General features: G+C 29.1%; 1 protein-coding gene across 6 annotated transcripts in view; it reads left to right on the plus strand.

The window, feature by feature from the left end:
- Nucleotides 1–12126, plus strand: part of Pgant5 (polypeptide N-acetylgalactosaminyltransferase 5) — a 186222-nt gene that overhangs the window by 156841 nt on the left and 17255 nt on the right. For all 6 annotated transcript variants that reach the window (XM_075297278.1, XM_075297281.1, XM_075297276.1 and 3 more), the window contains 3 exons: nt 1339–1724; nt 1799–1965; nt 6045–6166. In XM_075297278.1, coding sequence (XP_075153393.1) covers nt 1339–1724; nt 1799–1965; nt 6045–6166 — 675 coding nt within the window. The remainder of the gene's footprint in view (nt 1–1338; nt 1725–1798; nt 1966–6044; nt 6167–12126) is intronic.

Raw genomic sequence — 12126 nt, forward strand, 5'->3', positions numbered from 1 at the left:
AATACAATTTTGACAAAATTTTCTAAAGAAATAAAATTTTGACAAAATTTTCTATAGAAATAAAATGTTGACAAAATTTTTTATAGAAATAAAATTTTGACAAAATTTTCTATAGAAATAAAATTTTGACAAAATTATGAATAGAAGTGAATGTTTGGCAAACTTTGTTATAGAAATAAAATTTTGACAATCTTTTCTTTAGGATTAAAATTTTGACAAACTTTTCTATAAAGAAAATTGAAAAAATTTTCTATAGAAATAAAATTTTGACAAAATTGTCTGTAGAAATAAAATTTTGGCAAAATTTTCTATTGAAATACAATTTTTACAAATTTTTCTATAGAAATAAAATTTAGACAAAGTTTTCTATAGAAATACAATTTTGACAAAATTTTCTAAAGAAATAAAATTTTGACAAAATTTTCTATAGAAATAAAATGTTGACAAAATTTTTTATAGAAATAAAATTTTGAGAAAATTTTCTATAGAAATAAAATTTTGACAAAATTATGAATAGAAGTGAATGTTTGGCAAACTTTGTTATAGAAATAAAATTTTGACAATCTTTTCTTTAGGATTAAAATTTTGACAAACTTTTCTATAAAAAAATTGAAAAAATTTTCTATAGAAATAAAATTTTGACAAAATTGTCTGTAGAAATAAAATTTTGGCAAAATTTTCTATTGAAATAAAATTTTGACAAAATTCTGTATAGAAGTAAAATGTTGACAAAATTTTCTATAGAAGTAAAATTTTGACAAAATTTGTATAGAAATAAAATTTTGACAATATTTTCCATAGAAATAATATCTTGACAAAATTTTCTATAGAAATAAAATTTTGAGAAAATTTTCTATAGAAATAAAATTTTGTCAAAAGTTTCCATAGAAATAAAATTTGGATAAAATTTTCTATAGAAATAAACTTTTGACAAAATTCCCTATAGATATAAAATTTTAACAAAATTTTCTATAGAAATAAAATTTTGACAAAATATGAATAGAAATTAAAGTTTGGCAAACTTTTTTTATATAAATAAAATTTTGACAACATTTTCGATAGAAATAAAATTTTGCGTGTAGTTAAAAAAATGTGTACAAGTGACGCAGAAACGTACGCAGTAATTCAGTTCTGTTAATTTTTTTCGGAATAAATTCTCAAATATTTAAAAAAAAAATCCCGCATTTTTAATTTGCCCTCCCAAAAACTACTCAAAAAAAATAACTTTTTAATTAAAAATGAATTTTAAAAAATCATCCTTTTGACCTCACCGTATATGTTTTCAAACTTATTTCAAACTTTCCTCGATTAACGAAACCACTGTTCTATTCTTTTCAGTTACCTGTTGCCGAAAAACGCATCGATGAGGATATGGTTGGTGACAATGAAATCGACACCGAAAAGAACATTGACAATGATATTGGTGGCGGTGGTGGATCTGTGGGTAGTAAAGGTGGTGGTGATTCATTTGTTGGAGAAATTGGCCATGGCTTTGTAAGCGGTGGCATATCAGCAACATATCGTAGTACCATACTACGCAAATGGTATTCAGCGCCAACAGTTAAGGAACAAAAGGGAAAACCAGGCGAGATGGGTAAACCTGTGAAAATACCTCCTGAAATGAAAGAATTGACCAAGGAGAAATTCAAAGAAAATCAATTTAATTTGGTTGCAAGTGATATGATTTCATTAAATCGTTCCCTTACCGATGTTCGACATGAAAAGTAAGTGGCCATGCAAGGTCTTTGTTTTATTTAAATAGAAAGATAATATTTATATTGCTTTTATGTTCTTGTAGTTGTAAAAAGAAACACTATCCCTCCAAACTGCCAACCACTTCTATTGTCATTGTTTTCCACAATGAGGCATGGACGACATTATTACGTACGGTGTGGAGTGTGATTAATCGGTCACCTAGAGCTCTATTGAAGGAAATCATTTTAGTCGATGATGCAAGTGAAAGAGGTTTGTAAATTCTTTCATGATGTCACAGGAAATTAATTTTTTGTTTGTTTTGTATACATGTTAAAAGATGATTTTTTTATAAATTTAGGATATTGTTACTCTTTCTATATGAGTGTCACTTTTGACTAGTGTATGAACAGTGATACTTTTTGTGCCACTTTTTAGAAATTCTCAAGGATAACGGTGGCTGTTCGTAGTCCAATTTTATCGTAGCGCGATTTTTCAACCATTGCGTTATAATGGTGAAAGATGAGCTATGAACATGGGCCTCATGATAATAATTAGCCCCAATTTCATTTTATTTTGTTAAAATATTATTTATATTTCTTTTTTTTTCACAATTTTATTTTGATAAATTTTTGTCAAAATTTTATTTTTATAGGAAATTTTATTAAAATTTTACTTTTATAGAAAATTTTGTCAAAATTATATTTCTATAGAAAATTTTATCAAAATTTTATTTCTTTAGAAAACTTCTGTCAAAATTTTATTTCTATAGAAAATTTTCTCAAAATTTTATTTCTATAAAAATTTAGTCAAAATTTTATTTCTATAGAAAATTTTCTGAAAATTTTATTACTAAGAAAATTTTTGTCAAAATTTTATTTCTATAGAAAATGTTGTCAAAATTTTATTTTTATAGAAATTTTATTAAAATTTTATTTTTATAGAAAATCTTGTGAAATTATATTTCTATAGAAAATTTTATCAAAATTTTATTTCTTTAGAAAATTTTTGTCAAAATTTTATTTCTATAGAAAATTTTCTCAAAATTTTATTTCTATAGAAAATTTTTGTCAAAATTTTATTTCTTTAGAAAATTTTAATTTTTGTCAAAAATTTAAATTTTAATTTTTGTCAAAATTTTATTTCTATAGAAAATTTTCTCAAAATTTTATTTCTATAGAAAATTTTCTCAAAATTTTATTTCTATAGAAAATTTTTGTCAAAATTTTATTTCTATAGAATATTTTGTCAAAATTTTATTTCTATAGAAACTTTTGTCAAAATTTTATTTCTATAGAAAATGTTGTAAAAATTTTATTTCTATAGAAAATTTTGTAAAAATTGTGTCAACATTTTATTTTGATAGAATATTTTGTCAAAATTATATTTCTATACAAAATTTTTTCAAAATTTTATCTCTATAGAAAATTTTCTCAAAATTTTGTCAAAATTATATTTCTATACAAAATTTTGTCCAAATTTTATTACTACAGAAATTTTTCTCAAAATTATATGTCTATAGAAAATTTTATTACTTAGAAAATTCTTGTCAAAATTTTATTTCTATAGAAAATTTTGTCAAAATTTAATTTTTGTAGGAAATGTTATAAAAATTTAATTTTTATAGAAAATTTTATCGACGATTTATTTCTATAGAAATTTTTGTCAAAATTTTATTTCTATAGAAAATTTTGTCAACATTTTATTTTTATAGGAAATTTTATGAAAATTTTATTTTTATAGAAAATTTTATCAACGTTTTATTTCTATAGAAAATTTTATTTCTTTAGAAAGTTTTTGTCAAAATTTTATTTCCATAGAAAATTTTCTCAAAATTTTATTTCTATAGAAATTTTTCTCAAAATTATATGTCTATAGAAAATTTTCTGAAAATTTTGTTACTATAGAAAATTTTTGTCAAAATTTTATTTCAATAGAAAATTTTGTCAAAATTTTATTTTTATAGAAAATTTTATCAACGTTTTATTTCTATAGAAAATTTTATCAAAATTTTATTTCTTTAGAAAATTTTTGTCAAAATTTTATTTCTACAGAAAATTTTCTCAAAATTTTATTTCTAAAGAAAATTTTTTGTCAAAATCTTATTTCTTTAGAAATTTTTGTCAAAATTTTATTTCTATAGAAAATTTTTGTCAAAATCTTATTTCTTTAGAAAATTTTGTCAAAATTTTATTTCTATAGAAAATTTTGTAAAAATTGTGTCAACATTTTATTTTGATAGAATATTTTGTCAAAATTATATTTCTATACAAAATTTTTTCAAAATTTTATCTCTATAGAAAATTTTCTCAAAATTTTGTCAAAATTATATTTCTATACAAAATTTTGTCCAAATTTTATTACTGCAGAAATTTTTCTCAAAATTATATGTCTATAGAAAATTTTATTACTTAGAAAATTTTTGTCAAAATTTTATTTCTATAGAAAATTTTGTCAAATTTTAATTTTTGTAGGAAATGTTATAAAAATTTAATTTTTATAGAAAATTTTATCAACGATTTATTTCTATAGAAATTTTTGTCAAAATTTTATTTCTATAGAAAATTTTGTCAACATTTTATTTTTATAGGAAATTTTATGAAAATTTTATTTTTATAGAACATTTTATTTCTATAGAAAATTTTATTTCTTTAGAAAGTTTTTGTCAAAATTTTATTTCCATAGAAAATTTTCTCAAAATTTTATTTCTATAGAAATTTTTCTCAAATTATATGTCTATAGAAAATTTTCTGAAAATTTTGTTACTATAGAAAATTTTTGTCAAAATTTTATTTCAATAGAAAATTTTATCAAAATTTTATTTTTATAGAAAATTTTATCAACGTTTTATTTCTATAGAAAATTCTATCAAAATTTTATTTCTTTAGAAAATTTTTGTCAACATTTTATTTCTACAGAAAATTTTCTCAAAATTTTATTTCTATAGAAAATTTTTGTCAAAATCTTATTTCTTTAGAAAATTTTGTCAAAATTTTATTTCTATAGAAATTTTTCTCAAAATTTTATTTTGATAGAAAATTTTGTCAAAATTATATTTCTATAGAACATTTTGTCAAAATTTTATTTCTGTAGAAATTTTTCTCAAAATTATATGTATAGAAAATTTTCTGAAAATTTTGTTACTATAAAAAATTTTTGTCAAAATTTTATTTCAATATAATAGAATTTTATTTCAATAGAAAATTTTGTCAAAATTTTATTGTTATAGGAAATTTTATAAAAATTTTATTTTTAAAGAAAATTTTATGAACGTTTTATTTCTATAGAAAATTTTATCAAAATTTAACTTCTTTAGAAAATTTTTGTCAAAATCTTATTTCTTTAGAAAATTTTTGTCAAAATTTTATTTCTATAGAAAATTTCTCAAAATGTTATTTCTATAGAAAATTTTTGCAAAATCTTATTTCTTTAGAAAATTTTGTCAACATTTCTCAAAATTTTATTTCTATAGAAAATTTTGTTAAAATTTTATTTCTATAGAAAATTTTGTTAAAATTTTATTTCTATAGATTTTTTTTTTAATTTTATTTCTATAGAAATTTTTTCTCAAAATGTTATTTCGATAGAAAATTTTCTCAAAATTTTATTTCTCTAGAAAATTTTCTCAAAATTATATTTCTATAGAAAATTTGTGAAGTACCTCTTAGTAGTAGAAATATTTTGCAAAGATGACTAACGCGATTCCCATTGGATTCGTACTGAGTAACACTTTTTAATTCTTTTCTTAATGCTTCATATTTTTCCATCAGCTACGAGTCCATTTTCGCACGGTCTTTTAAATCAAAACTTAAAATGAGCGCTAATTTTAGTTTGGGCCAGTTAATTTTATTTTTTAAGCGTCAGTTAAATTTTATTGGGGCTCATGTTCTTTACGAAGCGTCGTCCCACATTTGTGGTGCTGTTTCATTTTGGATTTGAGGTTCATTTTCATGAGGCCTATTTTCATAACGCATATTTCCCATTTTCATACCGCCGGTGAAAGAACGTTTATGTTTATTTTGACAAGGTACAACGAAGTTGTCCCAAATTCGACATAGTATTGTTCAGTAAAAGTTTTATCATCCTCTAAGTAGTTGTTATTGAATCTTAGAATGCGAACCTCTTCGATGATCCTTCGCCGATTTGCTCTGGAAGGACAAATCGATTTATTAAAAAAAAGAAGAAGAAAAAAACTTCTGATGTACTTCTTGGAATGTCATTGATGTATATTTTTGAAATTTTTGTAACCCTTGGTTTTTGTATATTTTAGGTCATAACAAATATTCTCGTGATTGCATTTCATTTATATCTTTTTTATTTCCTTTCATGTTATGCGAACTACATCCTTACAGATTATCTGGGCAAAAAATTGGAAGACTACGTTGCTACATTACCTGTGCATACATTTGTGTTGCGTACTCAAAAACGTTCCGGTTTAATACGAGCCCGTTTATTGGGTGCTGAACATGTGACGGTATGTTAAAAATAAAATTAAATAATTTTTATATACATTTTTTTGTATAATTTTATTTTTATGATTAGTCTTTATTACCTTTATTTTTGCTATATAAAGATTGTTTCGTAAGATATGGTGATGTTATGGCAAAATCATGAACATACCATAAGATTTTTATTATTATGAAGTATGCATGGACGATTTTAGAATTATAATTTTAGTGTATATTAAGACGCAGTTCTTTTTTATTGGCCATTATAGTTTGGTCCAAGCAGAATAAAATATGCAATTTTTCTGAGAATTTTAGTACTTCACAATTTGATGATTGATGTTGATTGAGTGTATATTCTTATTAAGTTTTTTTTTTTATCCCATGTCTATACTGGTTATCTATAGACTTAGAAAATTTAACTTAGGTGCATTAATTACAATACGTCCGACAGAAAATGTTAAGAGTTGATGAGTATAGTGCTGCTCATAATTACAAATAGCGAATATCTCAATCAATTTTTGCAGTGTGGGATTTCAGACTATTGTGCATAACCGATCTAACCTTATATCAATCTAACCCAATTTAAAAAACAAATCAATTGTACGATAATAGGAAACTTAGTTGAAGCAATTACAAGTAGAACAGAATTCTAATTTACGCGTTATCTTTTAAAAATTCCTACTCAGAAAAACGGTTTTACTAATAAAATAGCAATTTCGAAACTATTCTAGATAATAAAAGCTATTAGCATTATTTCAAAATTAACTTTAACTAGAACAGCAGTAGTTTTTTTAATATGAGCCCCACATTACAAACACTTAATTTTTATTGCCACCTGTGAAGTACGAACTTAGTGCCGGTAATTTTAATGGCCTGTTCCTGTATATCGAACGAAAGCTTTCTTTCGTATTCCAAACGAAAGAAAATTGATTTTTGTTCTTTTATTTCGAAAGGCAAGTCACTTGATATTTTGTTGTCGAGTAATAAACGAACATATACAATAAGTGTCAAGAAAAAAGTAAAAGCATTGTTAACATTTGAATGAATTCTCAGACCAAAAATTTAAAAATACTCATTTTTAATAATCAATGTAGTCTCATACAAACGAATCGAACTTTCAAAAATAGAAAAACCCAAATTCATTCGAATTCGAGTGACTGCCTTTCTTTCGAACTGGTTTTCGTTCGATATACAGGAAACCCAAATTCATTCGAATTCGAGTGACTGCCTTTCTTTCGAACTGGTTTTCGTTCGATATACAGGAACAGGGCATAAAATAACATTTAAAACTAATTCGATAAATTTCTAATTAATCTTATGTTCGAAAAAAGTATCAACATAAAAGCTGAAAATTCGCGTATTCGGGCGCAATGGATTTACGTATCGAATTAACATAAAGATTGTTCTCAAAACGGCAATATGCTTCCTCGAAGGGCAGATCTACTGAGACGGGTTTGTACAACTGTGTTGTTTACAGCAACACAAAAACATCCATCTCAAGCAAAAAGTGGAATTAAATCGTGAACATTTGCGTACGACTTTTTTTTTACAACTTTCGACGTGGAAAAAAGCGCCATCAAAGACCAAGGACCAGTATTTATCGACGCTATGGTGAATTCAACCAAGGTCGTGGATCACTCCAAGATCATTTCATGATCCAAAATCAGTAGGCAGCCAACTGATATTGTCATGTCGTCATGTGACCTATCGTGCGATTGAGACAACCTTAGGCATTAGTGGGACCAGAATGCATTCAATATTGCATGAACATTGGGCACATAAAACAATTTTTATACCCATAGGATGGGGGTATATTAACTTTGTCATTCCGTTTGTAACACATCGAAATATTGCTCTAAGACCCCATAAAGTATATATATTCTGGGTCGTGGTTAAATTCTGAGTCGATCTGAGCATGTCCGTCCGACCGTCTGTTGAAATCACGCTAACTTCCGAACGAAACAAGCTATCGACTTTAAACTTGGCACAAGTAGTTGTTATTGATGTAGGTCGGATGGTATTGCAAATGGGCCATATCGGTCCACTTACGTATAGCCCCCATATAAACAGACCCCCAAATTTGGCTTGCGGGGAGTCTAAGAGAAGCAAATTTCATCCGATCCAGCTGAAATGTGGTACATGGTGACAGCATATGATTTCTAACAACCATGCAAAAATTTGTCCATATCGGCCCATAAATATATATAGCCCCCATATAAACCGATCCCCCGATTTGGCTTGAGGAGTCTCTAAGAGAAGCAAATTTCATCCGATCCGGTTGAAATTTGCTACATGGTGCTAGTATATGGTCTCTAATGACCATGTCAAAATTGGTCCACATCGGTCCATAATTATATATAGCCCCCATATAAACTGATCACCAGATTTGACCTCTGGAGCCTCTTGGAAGACCAAAATTAATCTGATTCAGTTGAAATTTGGTACGTGGTGTTAATATATGGTCTCAAACACCCATGCAAAAATTGGTCGAAATCGGTCCATAATTATATATAGCCCCCATATAAACCGATCCCCAGATTTGACCTCCGGAGCCCCTTGGAAGAGCAAAATTCATCCGATTTGGTTGAAATTTGGTACGTGATGTTAGTATATGGTATCCAACAACCATGCTAGAATTGGTTCATATCATTCCATAATTATATATAGCCCCCATATAAACCGATCCCCAGATTTGACCTCCGATGCCTTTTGGAGAAGCAAAATTCATCCGATCTTGTTAAAATTTGGTACGTGATGGTAGAAAATGATATTTAACAGCCATGCCAAAAGTGGTCCATATCAGTCCATAATCATATATAGCCCCATATAAACCGATCCCGAGATTTTGTTTTGGAGCCTCTTGGAGGAGCAAATTTCATCCGAGTCAGTTGAAATTTGGTACATTGTGCTAGTATATGGCCGTTAACAACCATACCTAACTAAAGGGTGATACGGTCAAAATTTGGTCAAAGGAAAACGCGTGTAAATCGGTGAAATCGTTTATTTAAAAAATCAAATTAAATTTCTTTTTCAAGTTCAATTAGTATAAAATTCAGGAAAAATATTCAGTTAGGCTTTCGCTTTTCCAAATCAGAATTGCCGGGCCTCACGCTTGACACCTGCCATCAGATTTTGTACAGCCACCTTGCCCACCTTCTTCGCCGCAGAAAGCCAGTTTGCCTTGAACTGCTGCTCGTCCTTAGCAGTTTTTTTGGTCTTCTTTAGGTTCCGCTTGACAATAGCCCAGTATTTCTCAATTGGGCGCAGCTCTGGCATGTTGGGAGGATTCTTGTCCTTGGGAACCACCTGCACGTTGTTGGCGGCGTACCACTCCATGGCCTTTTTACCGAATGGCAAGATGCCAAATCCGGCCAAAACAGTACGGAACAACCGTGTTTCTTCAGGAAAGGCAGCAGACGTTTATTCAAACACTCTTTCACGTAAATTTCGTGGTTGACAGTCCCGGAAGCTATGAAAATGCTGCTTTTCAAGCCACAGGTACAGATGGCTTGCCAAACCAAATATTTCTTTGCGAACTTTGACAGTTTTATGTGCTTGAAAATATCTGCTACCTTTCCCCTTCCTTTTGCCGTATAAAACTCCTGTCCCGGAAGCTGCTTGTAGTCGGCTTTGACGAAAGTTTCGTCGTCCATTACCACGCAGTCAAACTTCGTCAGCATCGTCGTGTACAGCCTCCGGGATGGCGCTTTGGCCGCCGTATTTTGTTTATCATCGCGATTTGGAGTCACTACCTTCTTGTAAGTCGATAGTCCGGTTCGTTTTTTGGCTCGATGCACGGTTGTAGACGATACACCCAGCTTATTTGCGGCATCTCGGAGAGAGAGGTTAGGGTTTCGATTGAAACTACCGGCAACTCTCTTTGTCGTCTCAGCGGCTTCCGGTTTTCGATTTCCCCCCGATCCAGACTTCCTGGCTGTCGACAAACGTTCCCCAAACACTTTAATTACATTTGTAACGGTTGATTTGGCAACTTTTAGCGATTTTTCCAGCTTTGCGTGCGAGTAGCTCGGATTTTCGCGATGCGCGAGCAAAATTTTGATACGCTGCTCTTCTTGCTTGGACGGCATTTTGACAACTGACGAGTGAATTCCAAAATCAAAATAGGAGCAACATTCTACACACACACACCTTCAAAATGAGGGGTGTTCAGGTTTTTTAAATGCAAAATTGAAAGAAATACGTCAAGTTTATATTGACCAAATTTTGACCGTATCACCCTTTAGGTCCATATCGGTCTATAGTTATATATAGCCCTCAGATAAATCGATCCCCAATCACACAAAAATTGGTCCATATCAAGTTCATAATTGTATATAGCCCCCATATAAAATTCGCTCACATTTTTTAGCTGATTTAGTCTCCCGAGTTTGATTAAAAAGTTAATTGTACCAATTAATTTTTTAATTAAAAATTTAAAAATGTTCAATTAGTGACTTAATGCTTCTAAATCGATTAAAAAGTTAATTGTATCAATCAATTTATTAATTTAAAAAAATTCAACTTCAATCGACTTTTTAATTGGAAATAGTTTGGTGATATTTTTTTTTTCTGTGGACCGTTAAAAAAATTGTTTGCGTTGGATCCCACACAATTTGTCAATCGCTCACAAAAAGGCTCGTGTCGATTGGTCGAAAGAAATGCTCCAAAAATACGATCGAGGTGCTTCGAAACACATCTAGGACATCGTGACAGGTTATGAATGGTGAATTGACGCGTATGAGCCCGAAAGTAAACAATAGTCGACGGTATGGGAGCTTCAAGATGAGCCAAATCCAACAAAATTTCCTCGCGCACAAAGCACTTCCAAACAAACGATCGGCTGTCTTTTTTCTAGTGGTACTCAAGAACAGTAAATTCCGAGTGCTACAAAATCATTTATTTGCCAGTTTGTCTTCTAAGAAATCAGGAAAACCAACAGTCGAAAAGGAATCACTCTTCAACCAGACATTGCCACGCAAAACATCGATTTGATGGGTCATCTTTTTATCCCCGTACGTAAAAAATAAAATAAGAGGTCAACGATTTTGGACACCTGAAATAATGTTTGGGAGATGCCTCAATCAGAGTGGCAAAATTGCTTTGACAATTGGATAGATGTTAATGGAGATTTTCTTGTTTTAAACCATAAAGGGATTTTCGATGATTAATATTTGATTTTGTTCTCTAATCCCAAAATTTAGAAGTCAACTCTCGTAATAATATAACTAACATCGAGTCCATCAAATGGAGTTATTGGAACAAAAGAAAACAGATTCTCTTAATTCCTCTTTGGATCCTGAGCCGTTAGATAGTGCGACCAAATAGTCTGTTGCATAAACGGCAGTAAGACTATAGGCGGAATATGAATGAGTACATGCACGGTCAGAACAAGAGTACATGCACAGTGCGGTAAAATACACAAATTCCCCATAGTGAAGCAATTTCTGTTACCTTCTAACACGACATTTGGTTTAGCTCTCCGATGGCTCAGCCTAAAGGGTAAAACACAAAAAAGGATTGAAACAAAAAAAAAAAAAAGAATACAAACGTCACACATCCCACTCGCGAACTTGGGCCTTTCAGCTAGATTCTCTCAAATGACTGAAATGTAATATTCCTAGAAATGTTGGAATAAATATATACTCAGCCATTTAACCTCGTATCAAATACTTAGATTCTGTATTTCTAAACTTGAAAACAACCATAGACTGCCGCAAATCTCTCAAGGAGATGGCGGAGAATTTTTACATTCATCTAAAATGGAAATCTGGCCATAGACACATAACATCGTGTAACAGTTTGCAACCTAGCATTTCTCAGACAAAGGAATTGAACCGAAATCTATTAAGATCTAAATAAAGAGCTGCAGGGGATACCATCAAACTATAGATATTCCAAAAAAAAATTGGAGATGATATATATCTCTCCTCCTTTTAGAAACAAAAAAGGCAAACCTTAAAGTATTAAAGTATTTTTATTAAAACCC

The sequence above is a fragment of the Haematobia irritans genome, chromosome 2, assembly GCF_050003625.1.
Source record: "Haematobia irritans isolate KBUSLIRL chromosome 2, ASM5000362v1, whole genome shotgun sequence".
NCBI lineage: Eukaryota > Metazoa > Arthropoda > Insecta > Diptera > Muscidae > Haematobia > Haematobia irritans.